The 24,076-nt window shown below is 35.4% G+C and overlaps 1 protein-coding gene across 2 annotated transcripts in view; it reads right to left on the reverse strand.

The window, feature by feature from the left end:
- LOC111050643 (laminin subunit beta-1) overlaps window positions 1-24,076 on the reverse strand; it is a 263,300-nt gene that overhangs the window by 161,579 nt on the left and 77,645 nt on the right. For both annotated transcript variants that reach the window (XM_039443365.1, XM_039443363.1), the window contains exons 11-15: window positions 17,285-17,464; window positions 11,686-11,902; window positions 9,844-9,955; window positions 4,396-4,560; window positions 1,837-1,954 (exon numbers count right to left, since the gene is read on the reverse strand). In XM_039443365.1, coding sequence (XP_039299299.1) covers window positions 1,837-1,954; window positions 4,396-4,560; window positions 9,844-9,955; window positions 11,686-11,902; window positions 17,285-17,464 — 792 coding nt within the window. The remainder of the gene's footprint in view (window positions 1-1,836; window positions 1,955-4,395; window positions 4,561-9,843; window positions 9,956-11,685; window positions 11,903-17,284; window positions 17,465-24,076) is intronic.

Consider the following 24,076-nt stretch of genomic DNA (forward strand, 5'->3'; position numbering starts at 1 on the left):
GGATGTATCGATTGTGATTTAATACATTCGTTTGGTGTAGATATCTTTTTGTTATTGGATGGATACTGTATCTTGAGTTGTATACTTGAGTATAACAATCTCAAGGGCCAATTACGGCTTAAATTATATACATGGGACTTGCCCGTAAGTGACTACCCACCAATAAAGCCAGTATGGATACGTATTATTGACGGTAAACCGAAAATAGCTAGATTAATTTCATACAACAATTCCAAACAAAGTGCTAAGAAACATCGTTGATGCTCCTTGATATGTCAGGAAAAGAGATATGCAAGTTGACCTGGTATCCACCGAGATCCAAGAAACCATTTGAGTTAGTGTAGTGCTTGTTCAAGTAGTGTTCAGTGAAAAGAGCAGTAAGCAGTGATTGAGTGTAATCTAACATTCAGTGCAGTCAATACGTGTACATATCAGTTTGATAATGCATTAACAGTAAGTTTTCCCTTACTTGGACTTTGAAAAGATTAGCTAATTATTTTTTAGACTAGCTAGTTTAATTAGTATTTACAAATGAATAATAAGTATTTACAAAATAATAGTTTATAGTGTATAACAGTTTTATATGAGGAGTGAGAGAGTGTGTGAGTGATGATTTGGTGAGTGATGATTATATTAATAAGTATTTACAAAATAATAGTTTATATAACAGTTTTATATGAGGGGTGAGAGAGTGTGTGAGTGATAATTTGGGAGGGAGGGTGTAGGGATGGTTTTAGTTGATCCAACATTAAACATTAATTTAATAATAACAGCAATAAAATAAATTTTGGATTGGCAAAGTGCTGGACTCATTGACCCACAAAAAGACTTTTAGTCTATGTGGGCAATTACTATTTCATTATCAGGCTATTGGTATGCTGCACATTCACCGTAATAATACATTTCTGTATAATAATATTAGTAGATCTATAGTTTATAATAATAATAGTATTTAGTAATAGTAATAATGGTTTTATCAAAGTAATGTGGATGATTCCCACTATTATGTATTGCTTTATTTAGTCAATTTGATTTTTTGTAGTTGCTATACCCCACTGTGTATGTATTATATTCTATAATATGTTGTATTATTCTATGGAACTAGATAAATTCAATTCAAAGCAAGAGTTAGGTAAGGTTAGATTGTATTGGGTTAACCTCTTTGTTGATTTAAGGTATAATGAAGCGAATCGAGCGTGTGTCTTGAACAGCACATGAGTTCTTTATTAACCAAATAAAACTGTTTAATACACTATTTTATGCTCGATTACTCCAAGCAAAATAACATATTGCTGACTTTTTAGGTTGGAAATAAATCAAATAGCTTATATGGTGAAAAGATTGAAATAGCAGTATGTACATAGCTATTTTATTATGTAAGTTGAATAATCCAATTTAAAGAAATCAAAAGGAGGCATTTACCCAAAAATCTAATCTGAAACTCCAATAATTTCAATTTTTTTATGTGAACATTCAATTTCAGTAGAAAACTTCAGAGTTTTCTGATATTGCACAGAATAATAGAGAAATGGTGTCTACTGTGATTTAATCTTTAATCTACTGTAATCTATCTTGTGTTTCGAGATCTCTTTTTAGTGACGACTCAACCGTAAGGACTTGAGGGCGCAACCCTTCCATTGCCAAATCAATTTTCTCCTGCTGAAGATGATGCCCACATGAGCTCTAGACTTGAGCGTGGGTAATGAGCCGAATGGTGATGAGAGGAAAGGACGTACAGCTCTAGGTGGGTTCTCAACCTAGCGTGCTTAATCAATTAATTTTATTCAATGCTGCCCTGATGTTTGTAACAACTAATGCTAAGGTGATGTCACTTACCAGCGGGCATATAGACTTGTTTTTCATCATCTTGAGGCCTTGAATTGCTGCATGGACCATTTGGATCCACAGGTTCTTCCCTCTCGACAGTCACTTTCACTTCTCCCTGTCCTGGAAACTGAATACATACAAAAATAAATTATTATTTTATTAAGAGCATACTGCACTAACACTGAATTGAAAATAGAAAATTGAAGTCAATATACAAGTAATCTAATCTAACGACGTGTTTTTATGCTTTTATTGATTCCATGATACACAATTATTCTCTAAAATAATTTGGTGGAGGATCAACCAGCACAGCTAAAAACTGTTCCTCCCCCAAATTTTGATTCATTGAAATAGTCCAAAAAATAGGTTATGTTTTCTCCACTTTATAAAATGTTGTCTAATTTTCTGACCAAACACTTAAAACAAGAAATTTTGAATTCAAAAAGATTAAAATCCAAATTAATCATAAAATTCCTGTCACTTAGCACTCAAACTGTAAAAATTAGTTAATTTGTTTTAGTACTGGGTTAGTACTAGGTTGGTAGGAAGGTGTCTAATATTATAACGAACAGTTGAACTATTTTTGATTCTATAACCCTCTTAACCCAAACAATTTCAAATAACTTCACTGAAAATAAAAAAACAATAGCTACCTTCCTGGATCTAGCCAAAGCTTTTGATACAATCCCACATTCCAAATTACTAAAAAAGATTGGCATACGCGGTATACCCCTCAAATTATTTGGCAGTTATTTAACAAATAGATACCAAATCCTTACTATAGGAAATAAAACTAGTTTTAAACAGTTGAATGATTACGGTCTTCCTCAAGGAACTGTTTTATCTCCGATTCTCTTTCTTCTATATATTAATGATTTAATCAAACTTGAATTGAAAAACTGTGTGACACTCGCTTTTGCGGATGATACCGCTTTAGTGTTTACCGGACCGTCTTGGGAGGAGGTGAAGAAAACTGCAGAGTCGGGATTGAAGACTGTTAAGACCTGATTAGATGAGCACATTCTCACTCTTAATTCGAATAAAAGCGTCTTCATGACCTTCTCTCCCAATATGGCTGGCCAACCACTTGATCTAGACCACATTCATATTCATGATTTAAGCTGTACTCTTTCAATCTCGAACGATAGCTGTGGCTGCTCAAAATTGAAAAGAGAAAATTATTTTAAATATCTAGGCGTTATAGTTGATCAGCATTTGCGATGGGATATTCACATAGATAAGCTTTGTAATAAACTCAAGCACTGGATAAACAAATTTTATAATATCAGCAGGTTGGGTAACATAGCCGTTTCAAAATTAGTTTATTTTGCCTACATTCAATCTCATCTTCAGTATGGTATAAAAATTTGGGATGCATCTTATTCGAATCACTTCAATAAGATATTCACCATCCAAAAAGCATTATTAAAGGCAATTTTGGGCAAACCTAAACGATTTCCAAGTGAAAGTATTTTTATTGGATTGAATGTATTGACGGTTGAGCAGCTGTATATAAAGAATTTGATTATTTACATTAATAAATATGGAGAACTTTTCAACCTCCGTATATCGCCTTACAATCTCCGTCCCTCAACCATTACCTTTGGACCACACAATGCAGTTCTATCCATTTGTAGAAGACAGTTTGATTATATTGTTCATTAGCTTATAAATGTGATACCTACTTTTTTTATAACAGATAATTTGAATGGAAGACTTCTGAGAGAGATAGATTTATGGATTGCTTCTTCAAATCCTCCCACGATAAGTGATTTCTTGTAATATTGTAACTAGGATAAGTTCACAATCATTCAAGAATGTCTGCTTTTTTATTTTATTATCTCGTATTTTCTTACTTTTTTACTTTCCTTCTTTATTTTTTCAAATTTAGATGTTAATAGGAATCCACCAATTTTATTTATCTTAGAAATAGTTTTGTTTTAGTAATAACACTCGGCCCCTGCGCTCAGGTTTTTAACCTTTTCAGGGACTTTAAGTATTTAATAATAATACTATTTTACTTTTACTTATTTTGTTAATTGTCAATTGTATTTATGTAATTATACATTCATGTATGCATTGTATGAAGGAAAAATAAACTATTGATTGATTGATTGATTTTATTATTTTTTATGAACTTGATAATATTTTTAAAAATTTTATAATTTTTTACTGCTTTAAGATACTTGAACTAATTCATTATGTATTAATCAGCATATGGTCATTCTAGTTCAAATAGATGAATAGACTTAGTGCCGGTTGCACAAAAGCCAGTTGAATTTTAACCGTGATTAATTCCACGAGAATCATTCAGAGAAGCCGTCTTTTCAAAAACGCCTTCTCTGATTGGTTCTCGTAAAGTTAATCACGGTTAAAATTTAACCGGCTTTTGTGCAACCGGGCATTTGTCTATCAATTGTTACCAAGTTTGTCGCTTATTGTAACACGTTTACAATATTCATAATTATACAATATTTTCAATATTACATAACGCAACAAGTTTTTATTACATTCATGACAACCGCGAATAAGAGTGTAAGGCATTGATAGGGAATTACAAAATCATACCTGCGGCTCATAACGGATGACAAGATCGTAATCCATTGAGGTTTTGATGTTATCTATATCGAAAACTAGTTGAGTATTCTCATGAGCTCTCATAAATCCTGTACCAGTCCAAGTGCTTTTCTGGCCATCACGGAACGGCTCCCTTATTGTCATCTGGCAATTATTCTGGAAACAAAAAAAAAATTCAAAAAATGCATAGTTATCTGTGCATATGGAGGCTAAACTGAAACTTTCTCTCTAAGGCCGGGTTTCACCAGAAACTTAACTTGTCGTTAGAGGAAGCGTAAACTCCAATTAGCCCTTAACTAACAAAATCGGGTTTCACCACACGCCATTAGGGCTAATGAGCCGTTATAGAGTTGGCCAGATTTGGTCAGTCATCATCTGTAATCTGTCGTAAAGAAAAAAATGGTGACGTTCTGTTTACTGTCTTGTTGAAAGTAGTTTGTTGAGGATATGTTCAATTATTTATTCCCGACTTTTACGAATATTTTATAGATACCTGAATGCACTATCTCATCATCACCCCGCACACTCCTTCTCTGTAGTCAATAGTCTAATCTTTTGATCTCTTCATCTCACGGACAAAAAAAGCAAAGAAGAGGAGATCAAGACAATCAAATCCATACTGAAGTGTAATGGCTACAATAATAGAATAATCGAAAAATCATTGAAAAAACAACTGACACTCCTATCCCCGAAGAAAAACTCAAGGAAGAGAAAGCATTCGAAAAAACCGTCCTTCTTCCACACATCAGGGGTACTACCGACCGTATTGGAAGAATACTGAGAAAACATCGAATCAAACCAGTCTACAAGCCTCTCCAAACTATTTCGAAATTTCTAAAGAAACCCTTTCAGAGATTAGAACTAGAAAATCAGGGCGTCTATAGTATTCTTATTCTTATTCGCATTTCTTATGTCTCCTGTTTTAATTCATATTACAAACTTTAAAGTGTCTTCTGTTATGTGCTATATATAATATATATATATATATATATATATATATATATATATATATATATATATATATAGTATTAAAACCATATCCATCGATTTTGGAAGCGGCAAGTATCCATCACCATTAGAATACAACGGCCTTGCCGTTCTTGTTCTTGGTACATTTTACAAAAGGGACCCCATACTACAAAAATAAATCAGTTGCCGGACAAAGCTAGCGGAAGAAGAAGGAGAAGAAGAAGAAGAAAAAGAAGAAGAAGAAGAAGAAGAAGAAGAAGAAGAAGAAGAAGAAGAAGAAGAAGAAGAAGAAGAAGAAGAAGAAGAAGAAGATGATGAAGAAGAAGAAGACAGGAGGAGAAGTATTCAAATACCGTATATACTCCCCTGTATTCAAATACAGGGGAGTATTCAAATACCGTTGGATAACATCTTTCCAATATTGTTTCATTCATCTAGAAGTATATAATCTTTTCTTTCTTACATTGATATCACTTATGTAAAAGTTAATTTTACTGCAGTGTCAGAATTTGTCCTTAACTTGAACAATTAAAAGTCACATTGAAATAGTTATTTTGGAGTTTGGTAGAAATACATTTACATGGAACTCAATTTATTCATTAAAGGCTATCAACATAATTTTAATAGGTTCTGATAATCCATAATGATAAAATAGGTGTTCAATGAATAAATGAAGCTATAGTATCAGAATTAGCGCAGGGAGGAATTGATAATTCAAAGCTCAGATTCAATTCAATAGGCATGCGCGATTTCATCAGTCGGGTCTCCCGCGTAACTTACGCTCAGTTTGCGACAGGAATATATCATTTCTGTGTCACACCATTATGAATAATATTCCTCATGAAATTAGTCAGTCGGGCATATATAAAATATCCAAATACAAAAAAATCGTTTCAAACTGGCTGAAGACTATGGATGTGGATCAATGTGAGCGGCTGCTACAATCTGCCTACCAACACTAAATTGGCTAATTTCCTAATTTCCTCTTTCTTTCCCCCTTTCTCTCTTTGTCAACAGACTGTCAAGTGTAGACCCTTTTCTCATGGATATATCCTATGCCATTGTGATTGCTCCGTATTCAACGTGTCTGGGTATGTGTGTGTGTGTGTGTGTGTGTGTGTGTGTGTGTGTGTGTGTGTCTTATATTATTATTAAATAACATAAAATACTATCAGTAGAATAATAAATATTATACAGTTCTGAACTCATTGACCCACGAACAGGCCCATTAGGCCTATGTGGGCAATTATTATTTCATTATTGGGGTTCAGATTTGCTAAGCAGTGCAATTTTCTCAGATCTAAGGATAAACTATAATAGTCTAAAGCTCTCTATTCATAACACTATTTATAGATATCGACCTTTATTATTTCTTATAAGATGTATCACTATTATAATTTAATATAATTATTGTATTACTCCTTAGGTCATGATGTCTTAAGTTTTATTTGACACAATTGTTACGTTGTGCTGCTTGCATTTTGTGCCGTTTTTAAATATTATAATCATGTATAATTTGGCGAAATAAACTCAATTCAATTCAATTCACTTGGGTACATTCACTAAAAAGCCAGTTTTTCAATGCCTCAGCAGAAAATTTGTGGACGAATTATAGAGTATTGATGTGAATGCTTTGAAACAACGCTATGAGGAGCTTATAGAAGCATATTGTGGTAATCTGTACAACTTAGATGTAGGTAGAGCCATCGATTCCCAATCCTCTCCCAGATACACGCAGTTGAATCCAAATTTCATTTTAAGTGAGCAGTTCAGATTTAGATTGGCCTTTTCGAAGATTCGTTGTTTATCCCAACTAAGATTGGCTAGTGACGTGAGTATTTACCAGTATGTTGAAGGGGAGGGTATTTGGAAAAAGAGAATAGTAATAAATATTTACAATATAACTTGAAATATTAAAAATTAAATTAAATTTAGTAAAGAATTTCACTAAATATTATTTAACCACAATACCAAGAACAATTTTGCATGATAAGTAGTAATTCTATTTCTGGTTCACATAGGCATAAATAGGCATAAGTTAGGTATAAATAAAATATTATTCTAGGCTAACGTTTTGATGTGGTTTGTTTGCACCGTTAATCTTGAATGTACAATTTATATGATTAGTCCCTATTTTCAAATCAGACTGAGAATGACGATTTTCTACTCAATGTCATGATATAGTTACCGGCTAAAATATAATTCATTTATTTAGACCCAAATTCACCAAAACGAAAACTAGATTTGAGCCACAGATGATTCTAAACCAACAAAAAAATTATATTACAAACTCAATTTAAAATCATCTGACTAGATCCAACTGCTGCTCAAACCTAGTTTTTGTTTTTGGTGATACGTCACCCTCATGGAGAGATTTTGGCTTGGGACTAATTTCAAGTACAATATAATATAGCCTAATGTGTTCGTACTCTAGCGGTTCCAATGTTTGTCTCATTTTCTGAAAATTTGGGAAAAAACTTCTTTTTTACAACCTCTTAGTGAAGTTAGTGAGACAAAAATCGGAACCCTCTATCATTTTTTCAGCATCAAATTACTTCACCAGCAATAATATTATTATTAAGGTACAGTGAACAGCAACCAACGACTTAGCTAATAGAGAGGTCCACTTTATAATGGCATTGGAGAAAGATGGGAGAACAGCATTGCCGATTCTAGTTACTAGTTATTCTTCATTAGAACTCTTTCCCCACACTCATACTTGTCTATGTGGGGAAAATTCACAAGTGTTTTATATTATTTATACATGTACTGCATTTGTAATGATTTTGTGTATAAACTCAATTTGAATTTGAATTTTGTGGTTAACAAGAAATATTTAACTAATAAATACGTAATTTAGTTTTATTATACAATATCATCATAATTCACAAGGATAATAGTAGTTTTATGATGTAATAATAATAGCTGGATGCAGCTACATAATCATACAAATTTAAACTTGCCTCCCACAGATGAGAACAATAATGGCGGTTGAGAGTACCCCGTCTTTATAGTGCCTTAGCTTCAATGGCAGGTCTTTTCAAAGAAGAGTGGATATAGAGACAAGATTGATAGAAATGCAATATTGTAAGTATCGCTAAAGTTCTTAAATTCCGAAGACAAGGAGATCTACGGAGTCACATGCATCGTAATGCACATGCGAAGTTAACGTTTTCATTGGAGGTTACCGTTTTCGTTCTGTGTTTATTATCAAAACATTTTGAACAATACCACTATATTACTAATTATTATTAAACGAAAATACAAATTAAATGCTGCACTTGAATAATTACAATATCTCAGTAATTCCCATCACTATATTACCATTTAATACCAATTTCCTTCAAGGCTGACCACTAACGTCAGGACATGAATGATTAGCATGTGTGTACACACGCATGATTTGTCATCAGTGAGAGGATTCGAATGAAAATCAGCTGTTCGACAGCAGCTTCTAACATCAAACAAACAACCAAAAACAATAACCACTGGAAAATTACAAATTTTAATGATACTAAAATAGTTCTAACTGAATGCCGGTTAAATTTTAATTGTGATTCGAACCACCTGGAAGCAAAATTATGTTTAGAGGAGTCTACTGTAATCGGCTACCCTTCCTGAGGGTGTAGCAGACGAACGAATCTTAAATAATTTTATATAATCGCGACAGCTCATCAGAGCGAACACACAGCTTATCGCCACAGTATCAAATGAAAAAGTCATTCTATCTTATTATTTTTATACTAACACAGTCAATCGTTTCATTTCTGACAGTGCCTACATTTATCATCGTCTTGTGCGCACATATAATAATAATGTATTGAGCTATTATTGTCCCTCCTAGTCATAGGTTGAGACTTTTTAAAAGGAAGCCAAGTAATATAATATGGATCAAGCTCTTTAATCACCTTTCATCAACAATCAAGGGTTGAAATCGCAGCTCGCAAAAAGGGTCTTTGTTTTTGATGAGCAGAACATTTTACAGTGTTGATGAATTTTTTGATAATTCTATGATTCTTTTTTTTTTAATTTCATTTATTATAAAATTTGAATGTTTAATGTACTGTATAGATAAATGTTTTATTTATATTGATCTCATTTGTATTTTGACGACACACTATTTTTATAAAAATACCTTTTACGAGTGTGTAAATAAAGAGTTTGATTCCTATCATGTTTTTGTCTATACCATTCTATCTAAATTGGGTTGATTTTAGTTCTTAGGGAGAAATATAATTATTATTCCACTACTACATAGAAAATGAGAATCAGCACCCCTATTTACATATATGAAATTCCATCGGGGTCCTGTTACATGATAAAATACAGGCTGATAGTTTGATACTCTCTTAATCAAATAACCAACTGACTACTAGTATTATTAGTTTTCATTTCAACATACAATAGGCCCTAGGTGGTAAAGATTAATTGATTGCATCAAGAAATTTGAAATTGATAGAGAATCATTACCTCAGTTGTACAGTTAGCAAGTTCGGCTTCATAAGTAAGAAAGTCGAGGTCTGGGGAGAAGTAGGTCTGTTCTGGTTCACTGCACGTTCTTCCTGAGATGTGAGGGCGACACCTGAAAATACAAATAAATTATTATGAATAACTCCTTTCGCAAAATTAAAGCCTCGTCAATATAAAAATGATTTATATCAATCACACAACTGAAAAATATAGAATACTTTTCTCTCCAACCACTATCTAAAGTACTTACTCCCTAGAACAGAAAAATACCAGATCTGGGATCTGCGACTGGGACTACATACTAGAGGGAGTAAAAGACGCACGAATCTCAAATTATACAATCGACATCTGATCAACGCGAACACATAACTTATCGCCACGTCATCAAATAAAAAGTCATTCTATTTTATTTCAACACAATCAATCGTTTCAAATCTGACGGTGCCTACATCTATCAACGTCTTGTTCGCACATACAATAATAATGTATAAAAAACTACAACAAACTCACAAGTTCACCAATAAAACACTAGAAGCAAGGGGAATTTTAGGGTTGTCATTTGGGTTGAGACTTTTTGAGCGAAAGCCAAGTTATATAATATTGGTCAAGCTCTTCAATCACCTACCATCAACAATCAAGGGTATAAATCGCATCTCTTTCAAAAAGGATGTCTTCTTTTTTGGTAAGCAGGGCATTTGTATATTTCCAATGTAAATAGATGAATAATTCAACGAATTATTCAACTAATATTAACACGATTATAACTAAGTAATGATTGACTTAGCTTACAAAGCAACTTTGAAAATGGATGAGTGGTACGTAGCACCATCTTGATGAAGAAAAATATTTTGGTAAACACGATTACGAACTAATTGAGGTTGAAGAAAGATTATAACATGTTAACATAGATCAGAGTATTCACTGTAACTGAACATTCATTTTCGCGCTCAAAAATATGGTTCTAAAATAACCCTTGATGAGAATTGCACACCACACTGTGACTAAAAACCGCGAAGTGACTTAAAAACCGCGAAGCGACTTTTCGTGTATTTTCTGTGACGATACGTAAATGATAAGACAGGCGCGCTTCAAGATGGCAGTAGTCGCGTTCCACTATCATGACAAAAATAAAATTTTTACAAGGTTGCCAAGCCCCCCAATTTATTGCCGCACTCTTTACTATTATACAACCATTTTTTCTAGATTCAGTTCCAATAATCGCATATTCGCAAATTAACAACAATTTCAGACAATAAACTGAATACTTTGGGACTAGATGATAACCCTTCTATGTAGTAATGGAGGTGGTATTGTAGTGGTAGATCTCCTTATTGAATAAAATCACTTCAAACTACAAACTTCACAATAATTTCAAGTGGTTGCAGGACTTTTGAAGTTGTTTTGTTGAAATTGTCATAGGCGTAAGATTTCAAGTGGTTTTGTTCAACTAAAAATAATTTTGTTTCAATAGATTATAATATAAACTTAATTTTTTATCGTTCTAAATAACTTGCATATATTTTATTCCAGATATTATTAAATAACTTATTAAAAATTATTAAATATATTTATTCCATATTATCCGGATTCAATGAGTAATTGATTGGTTATATTTAATTGCCTTGAGGAGCATTAATTTATGCAATGTTTCATGGAACGTCGAGCCATAAATTATTTACACAGAAATGCAAAGTAGCCTATTGGGCCACGACTGACGGGAAAAAGGTTGTAATTTCAGCGGCGTAGGAGCGCTGACTTTTTCTTGTAACTCAACCTTCCATAACCAGTCGTCACAGACCTTTGGTTAACAAGGAATAAATAACAAATTTAGGCGTTACTAACCTACACTGTCCAGTAATGACGTCACAATTGTTGTCATAAGATCCACCGACGTCACAGTTGCAAGGCTGGCAACCTTCAGGGCTCTCAGATAATTGCCAGTATTCCGGTATACACTGATTACAGTCTTTGCCGACAACGAACGGTTTACAAACACAGTCACCAGTCACAACATCGCATCCTTCGTTACCAGCTGTTCCCATCGTATTACATGTGCACTCTAACAACAAAAACAACATTCAAAATTTGGGAAATACGCAACGGGTGAGAAGCGGAACACAAGCGTTTCCTATACTGCATGGTAACTTTTTGTGAGGCGATTGTTGTACAGAATGCGGCAGAATCGATTTAGCAGTTTGAAGGAACTATAAAAAGTGACTCAGGATATATAGAGAATGGTTCGTTCATTTTCTTGAGTGGTAAACTACTGTATACTGGTGATCAAATTATACTGATTAGGTTTGGAAAATATATTCCTGAATAAGGCGGCCATTAGCATATCAATACATTGTTGAATTCGATCTCTGAAGTTTTTAGTAGATCTTAAAACACTTGTTGCGGTGTAAGGCAACCCTCAACACAATGCTCGCTATTTAATTCTAACTGATGAGCAATGTATTTACTAATTTTTATTAATTACAGGTGTTTTAAAATTAAATTACAGTTGATTTGAGCATTGAGTTGTCCCTTGCTATAAATAAAACATTATATAAACATTTATTTCAATTTTATGATTTTCAGCCTATTATTATTATCCAGATACTAAAATTTGTTCTACTTTTCTCTGAAGGATCCACAGTACAGGGGTTTTAACTCTATAATATTTATTACATCAAACTTACAGTTGTAAATGATATGTCAAATAAAAGAGTAACTCAAACAGTTTTACTGAGAACCCTATAAAATGTTAAATGTGACTATCATTTGTCACACAGTACATATACAGCATATAGCCGAGTTCTTCCCAAACGTTGATTAGTGTGTGTTCAGTAATTATAGCAACAGCTGCTTCAATCCGATTTCTTGATTCAGTGGAGGCACGTACACAAGATCCTTGATAAAGCCCTAAAGGTTAAAATCACATGGCGTTAACCTAGCGCCGCAGTGCAAGCTGGTTTCGCACAGCTTGGCTGAGTTGTCATTTGAGATGCCTGTCTGAACGAGAAGTGTTTCAGCCGCATTCCAGGTTGACTGTTTACGGTTGCAGGATGATCAGCAGCTGAGGTTTTTCGTTATTTTTCAAGATAGAGGAAATTCTAATTGCAGATTCATTCTCAACGACACCAAGTTTTGCCAGAAGGTTCAGAATGTCAAAAAAACAATGAAAAAAATCAATTTTAAAAATCATCATGGAAAAAGGTCTTGCGGATGTGTTTTTGAAAATGTTTTGCTGGTGGCGTTCTTAAAAGTTTTTAGATTTGATTACTGTTGATATATTCAGAAGATAAAATTTCGAGAATACATTTTCAAGAATTCAATTTTTCAATTATCAACTTGAGAAACTATTATTCCAGTTAAAAAAACTCTAATCAGGTTATGGGTTCAAAATCAGGTATATTTTATTACCTAATGCATAAATCACATTTATTACCTAATAGCATACATCAGACAATTTTTTTTATTTCGGGTATAGAATCAAGTATTGAACCTGATAGACTTACCAAACTTGGAAAAGTAATAATTCAATAGCAGCATACTATTTATATACTGAAGGCAGCAAGTATTAAAATGGAAAAAATGCATGCACATTGTGATATTACATTTTCTCAATAAAAAATCGAATCTTCTATTCGATATTCAAACATCAATAAAACTTGATAGTCAATATCGGTGTAATCGATATGTGGACTTATCATCTGCCTGAAATTTTATGAGCTGTTCTAATGTTGGATAACTTACTGTAATAAAGTTCTCTTTCTGAATTAACAAATAATTATAAACAATATAAAGGTTAAATAAATTCAAAACAGATTAAATATTTTTCCATTCGGGAGGTTGGCAATTGATGACGTGTCTAGGTGGGGCTTTGGAATTTTCAGGCTTCTCTCTCACAAGAAAAATGGCTGGTGGCTTGTAGTGGTTGTGTATTATCCTCTTGAAATTTTTCTATATAAGTGGAGTTTGAGATGTTTTAATTGATATCTGAATATTTTCATTATTTTCTCAATTTGTGTTAATTGTTTTGCTTAATGTTAAAAGCCTGTAGCCAGATAAATGAAATTAACATGTACAGATGAGTATTCAGCTTGTAAGAAGACTATGTTTTATGTATCTAATGGTTCTGTTAATTATTTTTGCGTTTTCAATTGCCAAAATTTTGTGAAAATTATAATTTGATTTGCTCTGAACTGGAGTTCTTATTCATAGGCATTAAATCCATTCATGATTTCTCAAGATATTGGCAAATGGAACCGATGACTTTCATTAGGTGATAGGTGAAAACTATCAAACCTTTTTGGACAAAATTGGTAGCACGGCAACATCAAGCATGGTACACTCACGTTTGGATGATTAACAATCGGATTATTTGTAGTTTATTCAGAATTATTACATTCTATACTCACTAAGTTTATTGAATTTGATTCTATATTCTTTGATATTTTATAATTACCTATAAAAGGGGATATTTTAGATTCATTACCCACTCTCCTGGAATATAAGAGATTTCATTTCACCCAAACCTTTAGGTAGGCCAGTCTGTTGTTTGATTTCAAAGGTAAAAATGTCGCTCTCCAAAAAAATAATTTTGAGTGAGTGTAGTTTATATGTACGAAATGAATTCATGTTCAATGCTAGGTCTATAATGTGGGTACATGAGTATTACAGAGATAGTGAGTGTGATGGTGAATACTTTACTATGCAAGGATGAGCATAGAATCATTTGATATTTCACTTTTAAAAAAATCAAACCTGTACTGGCAGAACCTCAACTAACTTCAGGGAAGCTATTTCTGTCGAGCAGAAATATAGTGAGTATAGTTATACTATACTATAAGGTAATTATAATATATATTTTTTACAATTATTGGTGATATTTGAGACTAGATTCTTCTTTGTATCGTTTGTGAATCGAACCTTGCTGGAACAAAACAAGATATTGTGCTTCATCAATGTAAAATAATAAACTTTGAGCAACATGAATCGCTAATTTTTTTCCATTGACAATATATGTTATATTTGTTTACAACTGAAAATGCAGGAACAATGAGTTCATCATACTTGTTCTTGGAAAACTGAGTTTATAGAACCGTGCCGATAAAAACCGATAATATACAGTAATTATTAATAAAATAATACTTTAAATTCCAATTCATTCCCAGCTAACAACTGCAATTAAATAGAACAGCTCCATTAACATTGACATTTTAAGAAGGAATAGTGGAGACTAAGCTTAGTTTTCCTCTTTCGGATGATGTATTATTATAGATATAGATCATTCTAATAATTCTATATTGATAAATAAAAGTTTGATTGATTGTCTACCCATACTAGTTTTCTAGAGCTAAGTCCTACCAACTTCTATTAACTAGAAGTATGCATGAGACAAGCAGATGATAATCCAATTTTTTTATTGAAAACTCTGAAACGTTATTCTGTTCCAATATAAAATATATTATTACTTTTTCAAGTTGAGTACAAATTATAATAGCTGAAATACATACAGAGTGAGTCATATTGAACTTTCCGGTTTTGGAAGGGCGTTGCACGAAGAAGGGAAGGAGCAGAAGGGTGGGGATGGTGTCATTAGCCGCGCCATGACATGCAGTTTTAGTGTGAGCAATGGCTTGGTCAAGACAACATTGTGCGTTAAAGAGTTTATTAAAAATGGCTGCTCCGTGATCACTATACAGCATGCGACTTGACCATCTTCTTAAAAAAAATAGGGACCCCAGACACCACACTGTCACACGAGGGCTGTGGAGTGGTCGTTCATGGAGGTTTCGTGGGTTATTCTCAGCCCAGTCTCAAAAATTCTGTTTGTTAACAGTTCCGGCGAGGTGAAAATGTGCCTCATCACTGAAGATCAAAACAGCAGTGCAGGGGATCTGCTGAATGTCCCGGCATGAATTTGTTTGTGTGTCTAAGTCTCTAACTGTTAATTCTTGCACTACCTGAACCTTGTATGGGTGAAATTTAAGGTCTCTATGCAGTATTCTGCGGACCTACTGGAAGATAATCCTATTGAAGCGGCATGTTTCCGAACAGAACGCCGTGGGGATTGTTGAATTGAAGCCCACACTCTATACACGTTTTCCGCTGACGTTGACGTCCTAATTCGGCCTTGTGGTCTTGTTTTTAATGCTGATGATGTTGCTCTAAAATTTGCTCTAAAAATTGATTGTTGATCCAGTGGGAATTGGATCACGTCGACCAATAGCAAAATGTAAACGGAACGCACGCTGTGTCCATTCATCACGAAGCCGCATTTTTTTAATAAACTCTTCAACTACGAACGCACGATGTAGTCCCGACCAAGCCATTGATCACACTGAAACTGCATGTCATGGTGCGTCTAATGACACCATCCCTACCCTTCGGCTCCTTCCCTTCTTCGTGCAACGCCCTTCCAAAACCGGAAAGTTCAATATGACTCACTCTGTATTACATTGAAACTCGAGTAAATGAAGCATACACAAAATAATATAGTAAATAATAAAACTGGAATGAAACTAAATTAAACTGAAACTGATGAATACGAATGAAGCTAAACTCCGCTCCGCTCAGCCCAGACATGTCTGAGGAATCAAATTAACCGACTGGATTAATCTTGAATCTGTCCGCTAGGCGAAACTACGCCGACCATTGCTGGGTGGAAGCGGTTACTGCGGCCGCTCGCATTCCCACCAACGCTGCTATTATTTGCTGTCTCAGCGCCTAGTCCGAGTCAGCCAAGCAGCCAGCCTGCACTGCGGAGCTAGTTTTAGGTCGGGAGAACAAGGCGGCAATGCATAGCAAGCAAGCCCTGTCATTGGGACCATCGCGGCCTATCCAGCGCTCGGGTACAGTCAAGTTCAACCAGCTGCGTACTCCGTTATGCCAGTGAGGTGGCGCACCGTCTTGGTGGAAAATGAAGTTTTCTGACGCATTTTCTTCCAACTGAGAAAAGAGCCATTGCTCTAGTGTATCTAGGTAAGAAGTGCCAGTTACAGTAGGTTCACAGAAAAAAGAAAGACTCATAAACTTTACACCGGAAAGCATCTTTGCTACTACCGCTGTCTAGCGGATTGCGGCGGAAACATTGCAAAAACATGCGCACTGGTGCCAACAAACAAAACTGAGTTACTTTTTCATTTGGCATATCATTTGTAACTGTAAGTTGATTAACTGTAACTGATTAACTGTAAGTTAATAAATTTTATAACGATTTAAAACCCCTGTATCCATTTATAAACACTCTGTATAATTGATAAATGAGAAGCTTTCAATCATTGATATAACAGTGTATTTTAAAAGTTCAAATGGAAATATATAGATGTTTGTTTGCATGAGTAGGCATGACTATTAAACAAAAAAATAATAATTTGCATTAATCACTTTTTGACGAGTTACCGTTTCCCTAATACAGCAAAATATCATTACATGTGAATCGTCAGTTACTCACTTTCACAGCCTTCTGGATTATTTGGGTCGTAATTCCAGTAACCTGCTTTACAGCTGTCACATTTCAAACCCATCACATTAGCTTTGCAATGACAACTTCCTGGTATTATGTCGTCAGATGTTTTTGATGCTCCGTCGCAGATTCCACCGTCAATGGATCCATCAGGACTACAATTGCACGCTGTAAATATGACACAGTACTTATAAATAAGAAATAACCACAAAAAGCAATAGAAATTTGCACAATCGATATATTCTATTTTGATAGAGAATCGGGAAAAGTTTCATCACGTAAGAGCAATGTAAAATTGAAGAGTTGAAAAATAAGAAGTCTTATGTCAATCTTCTATGTCCAAGGCATAATTTAATCATCTGTACAAGCACTTGAAGGCTAGCATTATACTACCAGTAACATATTTAACAATATAGCATCATCATTTGTATGATTGGGAGTAAACTACAGGTTAACCTAAAACTATTTCTCACCTGAAATGGGAAGATTAAAACATAGTCCGAAATAAGATTGGGTGCACGTTTCATATTTCATCACATTTCCAAAGAATTTCATACTGGAAACTTACAATTTGAGAAGATTGAATGAGTCATATTATAATCGAATGGGAGTAGTACAATTATTGATAAACCAAGAAATATAGAATCGACTAATTAATTTTCAAGGTAGAGAACACTAGGAGCCAGGAGCTTTTAAACTGCTTCTAGCCTAACAATGGTTCAAATTTGAGTTTAGGTAGATCTATATTTCTTGATCCATGAGCATAATAGTTGCATAAGATAACTGTTTGAACTGGGCTAAAAGTTAATGCCCAAATTCGGTGGTTTAAACCTGCAGAGGTAGCAGTGAGAATAACCCAACTGTTAGTACTAATAGTATGTTGTTGCTGTAAAACATATTTTTAAATGATTTGAAATAATAGTCTACAAAATATTGAAGTGTTTCGTATTTTGCGAATATATTCAAAATGATGGTAAGAGTTTACAAAGAAGATAGACAATATGGTTAATTATTTAATGTAATGCTAGAATTACTGTAAACTATTAGCATTCCTTATTAGGTTTTCGTTTACGTCTACAAAGCATTAACTACAATGTTTCCCATTCAATGATGACAGTGCTAAGTGAATCTCACAACAGATTTTTTTAGGTGTTTGGAAAGCATTTTGATATTGTAAACATTATCTCCTCCCATGTCTTCGTACTTCATATCATATCACCAAATCATATGATCAAAGCCAAAACTACTAATGTTTACGCGTTCTTTCTGTTTTCTGATTGAACATAATATGAGAAATAGGGTCAGTCCAACTTAACAGTTCGTTGATAGTTGTGCTTCAAAATAGCCGTTCAATTCAATTCTGTTCCGCATACCGATTGGGGGTTTAAATGGCATTAATGTTGAACGGTGTCTGCTATAGACTTAGTTTAAACGTTTTTGGTGCATATGGGCTTCAATAAGATCAGCTGAAAACAATAATCATGAATGTGTTAATCATAAAAATATTGCATTATTTGCATGATTGAATGAACCAGCAAATCTATTTTTCAATTTTTGTGTAGTTGAGAAGTTGATATTGTGGTAATTATTCATCTATTAGATGAAAAGACTAAGAAATTGTCAAAACCACAGATTTTATTAAAAGTAGAAAGGCCGGTTTCGGTTGTTACACCATTGTCAATCTCTGATAAACTCTGTTTTACTTTTGATAAAATCTGTGGTTTTGAAAATTTCTTAGTCTTTTCATCTTATCTATTATTCATTCAAAGGTAGCAGCGCTTGGTACAGTAGTATATGAAAAGTGAACTCTTGTAGTTATTGGGTACTTGAGTTGATATTTTCAGTTCATTCTTTCCTTTGATGTGTCAACAGTGCTGTGCGTGTACTGTTACTTTAAACATACAGAGTGAATGTACTCAAAGTTTGAGAAAGATATAAATCACAGATTCAAGTATTAGCAGAATAATACAAATAAATCTATGAGATGATACAATTAATTTCCAAAAGATATTACTGTTAACATGAAAATGAGAATAATCTTTATTATTAACACTTATTATGACAAATTCTTGTTGATCTGTCAATTATCATGAAATAATAAATATAAAATATTATAGATTCAGCAATAATTTAATTTGATTCATAGAAAACAAGAATTTATGGAAAAAATACTTTTTCTACAACTGCGCGTAAAAAAAGAATTTACATACTCAATTCTCCTCCCAAAACAACTTATTTCTGAGGAGAATCTACTTTATCGCTCGCTAACCATCCGCGCATGCGCAGTAGATTTTCTTTACGCTCGGTAATCAGCTGATGGTAAGCAGCTCGCCAAAAGGTCAGATCTTAACCTAAAAAGTCGGTAATTGTAATTCCGCTGATATAAGTAATTTAACATGTTTGGGCAGTTGTAGAAAAAATTTTGTATGTAATTCCCGCGTAATGCTTCTTTATCACTCTTGCAAAATTATCACGCTCCGCTTCGCGTCGCGTGATAACTGTTTTGCGCGAGCAATAAAGTCGCGCATTATGCTCTTAATACATAAATAGCTATTTTCCTACAGTTACCTTGAAAAGTAACCATTCCTGTACTGATTACAAAACGCAAAGAATTACTTTTCCGCACTAGTGCGCAAAGTGATTACTTTGCGTACTCCAGATTTGCAATATGGCAACGCAAAATAGTTAGTGGGGTTTATGGGGGATTAGTGCGCGAAACCCAAAATTAAGTTGGTAACAATAACTGTGGTTGGATAAGAATCATTTCCATGACTACATTTATGATAAAATCCCAAGCTAGAAATACAAAATAAGAATGTTTATCTAAATCATAATTTGATAGTTACTTCTCATCATTTAATAATAAATAATGTTTCTTTTCTATTGATAACTAACAGCTAACCCATGCTTCACAAGGGTCTATTTTAAAACTTGACGTAATGAAATCCAGAAGAATTGAGAATGGGCCTATAAGAATCCTCGGTTGATTAAGAATTTTTAAGCAGCATTTTAAGTAAATCAGTCTAGTAGTTCAGACGTGATGATGCGTCAAACATAATTTTCCTATCCTCTACACGTGTATAAGTGTTTAAGCCAGTTCTTTCCTCTATTATAGTATCACGTACACCCTGAGTAGCTTCAGAGGTGGGTGATTGATACCCAGGTGTTGCTCCTGGATGACTTAGCTCAGTCGTAATGTGGGCGGGGAAAGGAGGCAAGTCGAAGTTCCTCTTCTTCCTTCTTTGTGCCTCAGCTGGCATGGACAGCACCTCCTGGTGCTTCTGATGGCGTGAAGGTCGCTCTCTTCTCTGATGATACCACTTCGAGGTAATTTTGTATTGGCCTTACGGCCTCGGTTCCGCTCCAGTATAAAAAGAAGAGGAAGGATAGACAGGAGGGACGGCAGCCAACGGGCCGCTGTGCCCTGGGAGGATGGAAGGATAGGGATGGCAGCCAACGTGCCGCTGTGCCCTGGGAGGATGGAAGGATAGGGACGGCAGCCAACGGGCCGCTGTGCCCTGGGAGGATGGAAGGATAGGGACGGCAGCCAACGGGCCGCTGTGCCCTAGGGAGATGGAATTATCGGGGAGGTTCCATAGAGTGTCAATATCTGTTGGTAATGAAACATGCAGCTCTTCTTGGTTACCTATGTCTCAGGGAGTACCGCAGGGTTCAATATTGGGTCCCCTCTTAAACCTGGTCTATGTTAATGACATCGAGAGTCACGTCAATTTCAAACTCTCTCTTTTTGCGGACGACACTACAGCTTTAATCACCAGTAGGAACAGTGAATGTTTGATAAGAGAGGCTGAGAGGTGTCTTGCTGAATTAGATTAGTGGTTTGTTCAGAATAGTCTTAGTTTGAACTGCAAAAAAAACTAAAGTAATTCCCTTCAGCAGAGACTATAAAAGTTTTGGAATAAACTTGAATACACAAAGTAGAGTTGAAACTTCTGATTCCACGACATTCTTGGGTCTGATGATGGAGAGTGATTCTAAGTGGAAGCTTCATATTTCTCATGTCACTGGTAAATTGAATAGAGCCTTGTTTGCATTAAGAGTAATGGCTAGAGTAGGGAGTGAAAAAACTGTTCTTTTTGTATATCATGCTTATTTTCTGTCAGTTATGAGATATGGAGTTATTTTTTGGGGAAAAAGTATAGAGAATAATGGAATATTCATACTGCAGAAGAAAGCCATTAGGATAATTTATAAGATTAATACAATGCGCTCTTGCAGACCTTACTTTAAAGAAAAGAGATTGCTGACGGCTCCTGCTATTTATATATTAGATTTGGCAATCTTCGTTTTTAAAAATAGACGAATGTATGAGGAGAACCAGGTGAGTCATCCCCATAATACTCGATTTAGAGGTTTTGTTTAGCCACATCACAGACTAAGCCTGCTGGAGAGTGGCCCGTTTTATATGGGAATGAAAATATTTAATTCAATCCCATCTCACATAAGAGAAATTGATGGCTTGAAGGAGTTCAAAAAAACACTCAGGGAATTCCTTATTGTATTGTGTTCGTACAGGTTAGCAGACTTCCTTGTTGAATAGTGTTTGATGTATGTTATGTGGGATCTGTAGTGTTGAAAAAGGAGGGATGGTAGATATTAGATTAAACTTTGACGTGTCATATACTGGGGGATCGTTGCTCCCTTAATGTAGTTCAGTAATTGTGACGAACAAGTAAAGGAAGGATAGGGACGGCATCCAACGGGCCGCTGTGCCCTGGGAAGATGGAAGGATAGGGACGGCAGCCAACGGGCCGCTGTGCCCTGGAAGGATGGAAGGATAAGGACAGCAGCCAACGGGCCGCTGTGCCCTAGGAGGATGGAAGGATAGGGACGGCAGCCAACGGGCCGCTGTGCCCAGGGAGAATGGAAGGATAGGGACGTCAGCCAACTGGCCGCTGTGCCCTGGGAGGATGAAGGGATAGGGACAGCAGCCAACAGGCTGCTGTGCCCTGGGAGAATGGAAGGCTAGGGATGGCAGCCAATGGGCCGCTGTGCCCTGGGGAGATGGAAGGATAGGGATGGCAGCCAACGGGCCGCTGTGCTCTGGGAGAATGGAAGGTTAGGGAAGGCAGCCAACGGGCCGCTGTGCCCTGGGAGGATGGAAGGATAGGGATGGCAGCCAACGGGCCGCTGTGCTCTGGGAGAATGGAAGGTTAGGGACGGCAGCCAACGGGCCGCTGTGCCCTGGGAGGATGGAAGGATAGGGACGGCAGCCAACGGGCCACTGTGCCCTGGAGGACAGGTGGAAAGGGACAGCAGCCAACGGGCCGCTGTGTCCTGGGAGGATGAGAGGAGAGGGACGTACAGCAGCCAACAGGCCGCTGTACCAGGACAGGAGGTCAGGGACGTACGGCAGCCAATGGGCCGCTGTACAAGGACAGGAGGTCAGGGACGTACGGCAGCCAATGGGCCACTGTACAGGTGGAAAGTAATCAAAGATGCTACTGACTCTAAATCAAAAACAAAAATGAAATTGAATGCTATTAAAATAGATGATAGGATTTTCAATCTAAAGGAAAATCCAGAAACTGTGCTCAACCACATGAATAACTTTTTCACAAATGTAGGTGAAGAAATGGCGGAGACAATAATAGATTCCTTAAGAAAACCACTAGACCAAATCATATCCCAATATAAACCTGTTACAAGAACTCTACACTCCATCTACTTTCACCCAGTAACTGAAGATGAGCTTCTTGAAGCTATTAGTAGTTTGCGAAATGACAGTGCTCCAGGACTTGATGGAATCAATAATAGAACATTGAAGTCGATAAAAAATGTAATTGTAAAACCATTAATTCACATATTTAATTTAAGTCTGTCAAAAGGAATTTTTCCAAAAGCTATGAAAGAGACATGTGTTAGACCATTACATAAAGGAGGCGACAAAACAAATGCCACCAATTACAGGCCTATTTCACTTATAAGCAATATTTCTAAGATTTTGGAAAAACTGGTAAAGAAACGTCTTGTGAATTACATGAAAAAAAAACAACTTACTATCTAGGAATCAATTTGGTTTTCGTGAGGGGAGGAGTACAGAAGATGCGGTATTAGAATTGTCAAATTTTGTCACAGATAAGCTAGAAAATAACAAAAAATGTGCAGCAGTGTTCCTGGACCTAGCAAAAGCTTTTGACACTGTTAATCACAGTTTTCTGCTGAAGAAATTAGAAGCCATGGGAATTAGAGGAGTTCCTCTAGCATGGTTTAGATCATACCTCTGTGACCGGCGTCAAAAAGTCAAAGTTGAAGAACATCTCAGTTCAGAGGAAACAATGAAGTTTGGGATTCCCCAAGGAACAGTTCTTGGGCCAATTCTGTATTTGGCATATGCAAATGAGCTATGTTCAATTAAGATAAGAGGAAGAGTAATAGCTTTTGCTGATGATACGTGTATACTATTTGAAGGAAACACCTGGGAGGAAGTTTTTAATCTGGGACAGGAAGAATTGATCAAAGTCGATAAATGGTTAAGAGAAAATTTGCTTACAGTAAATGCAACAAAAACTAAATTTTAGCCTTTTCTCTGACAGAACAGACGAGACCACCGGATTCTTCAATAATCCTGCATCACTGTGGAAACACCAACAACCCGTGTGATTGCCCTTCAATTCAACAAGTCAATGAAATAAAATATTTAGGAACAATAGTGGACAACAAATTCAAATGGGACAAGCACATTAATCTATCAATTACCCGGATCAGGAAGCTTCTCTACAAATTCTATCAACTCCGTAAAATCCTCAACTATGAGAC

Source organism: Nilaparvata lugens, chromosome X (genome assembly GCF_014356525.2).
Source record: "Nilaparvata lugens isolate BPH chromosome X, ASM1435652v1, whole genome shotgun sequence".
NCBI lineage: Eukaryota > Metazoa > Arthropoda > Insecta > Hemiptera > Delphacidae > Nilaparvata > Nilaparvata lugens.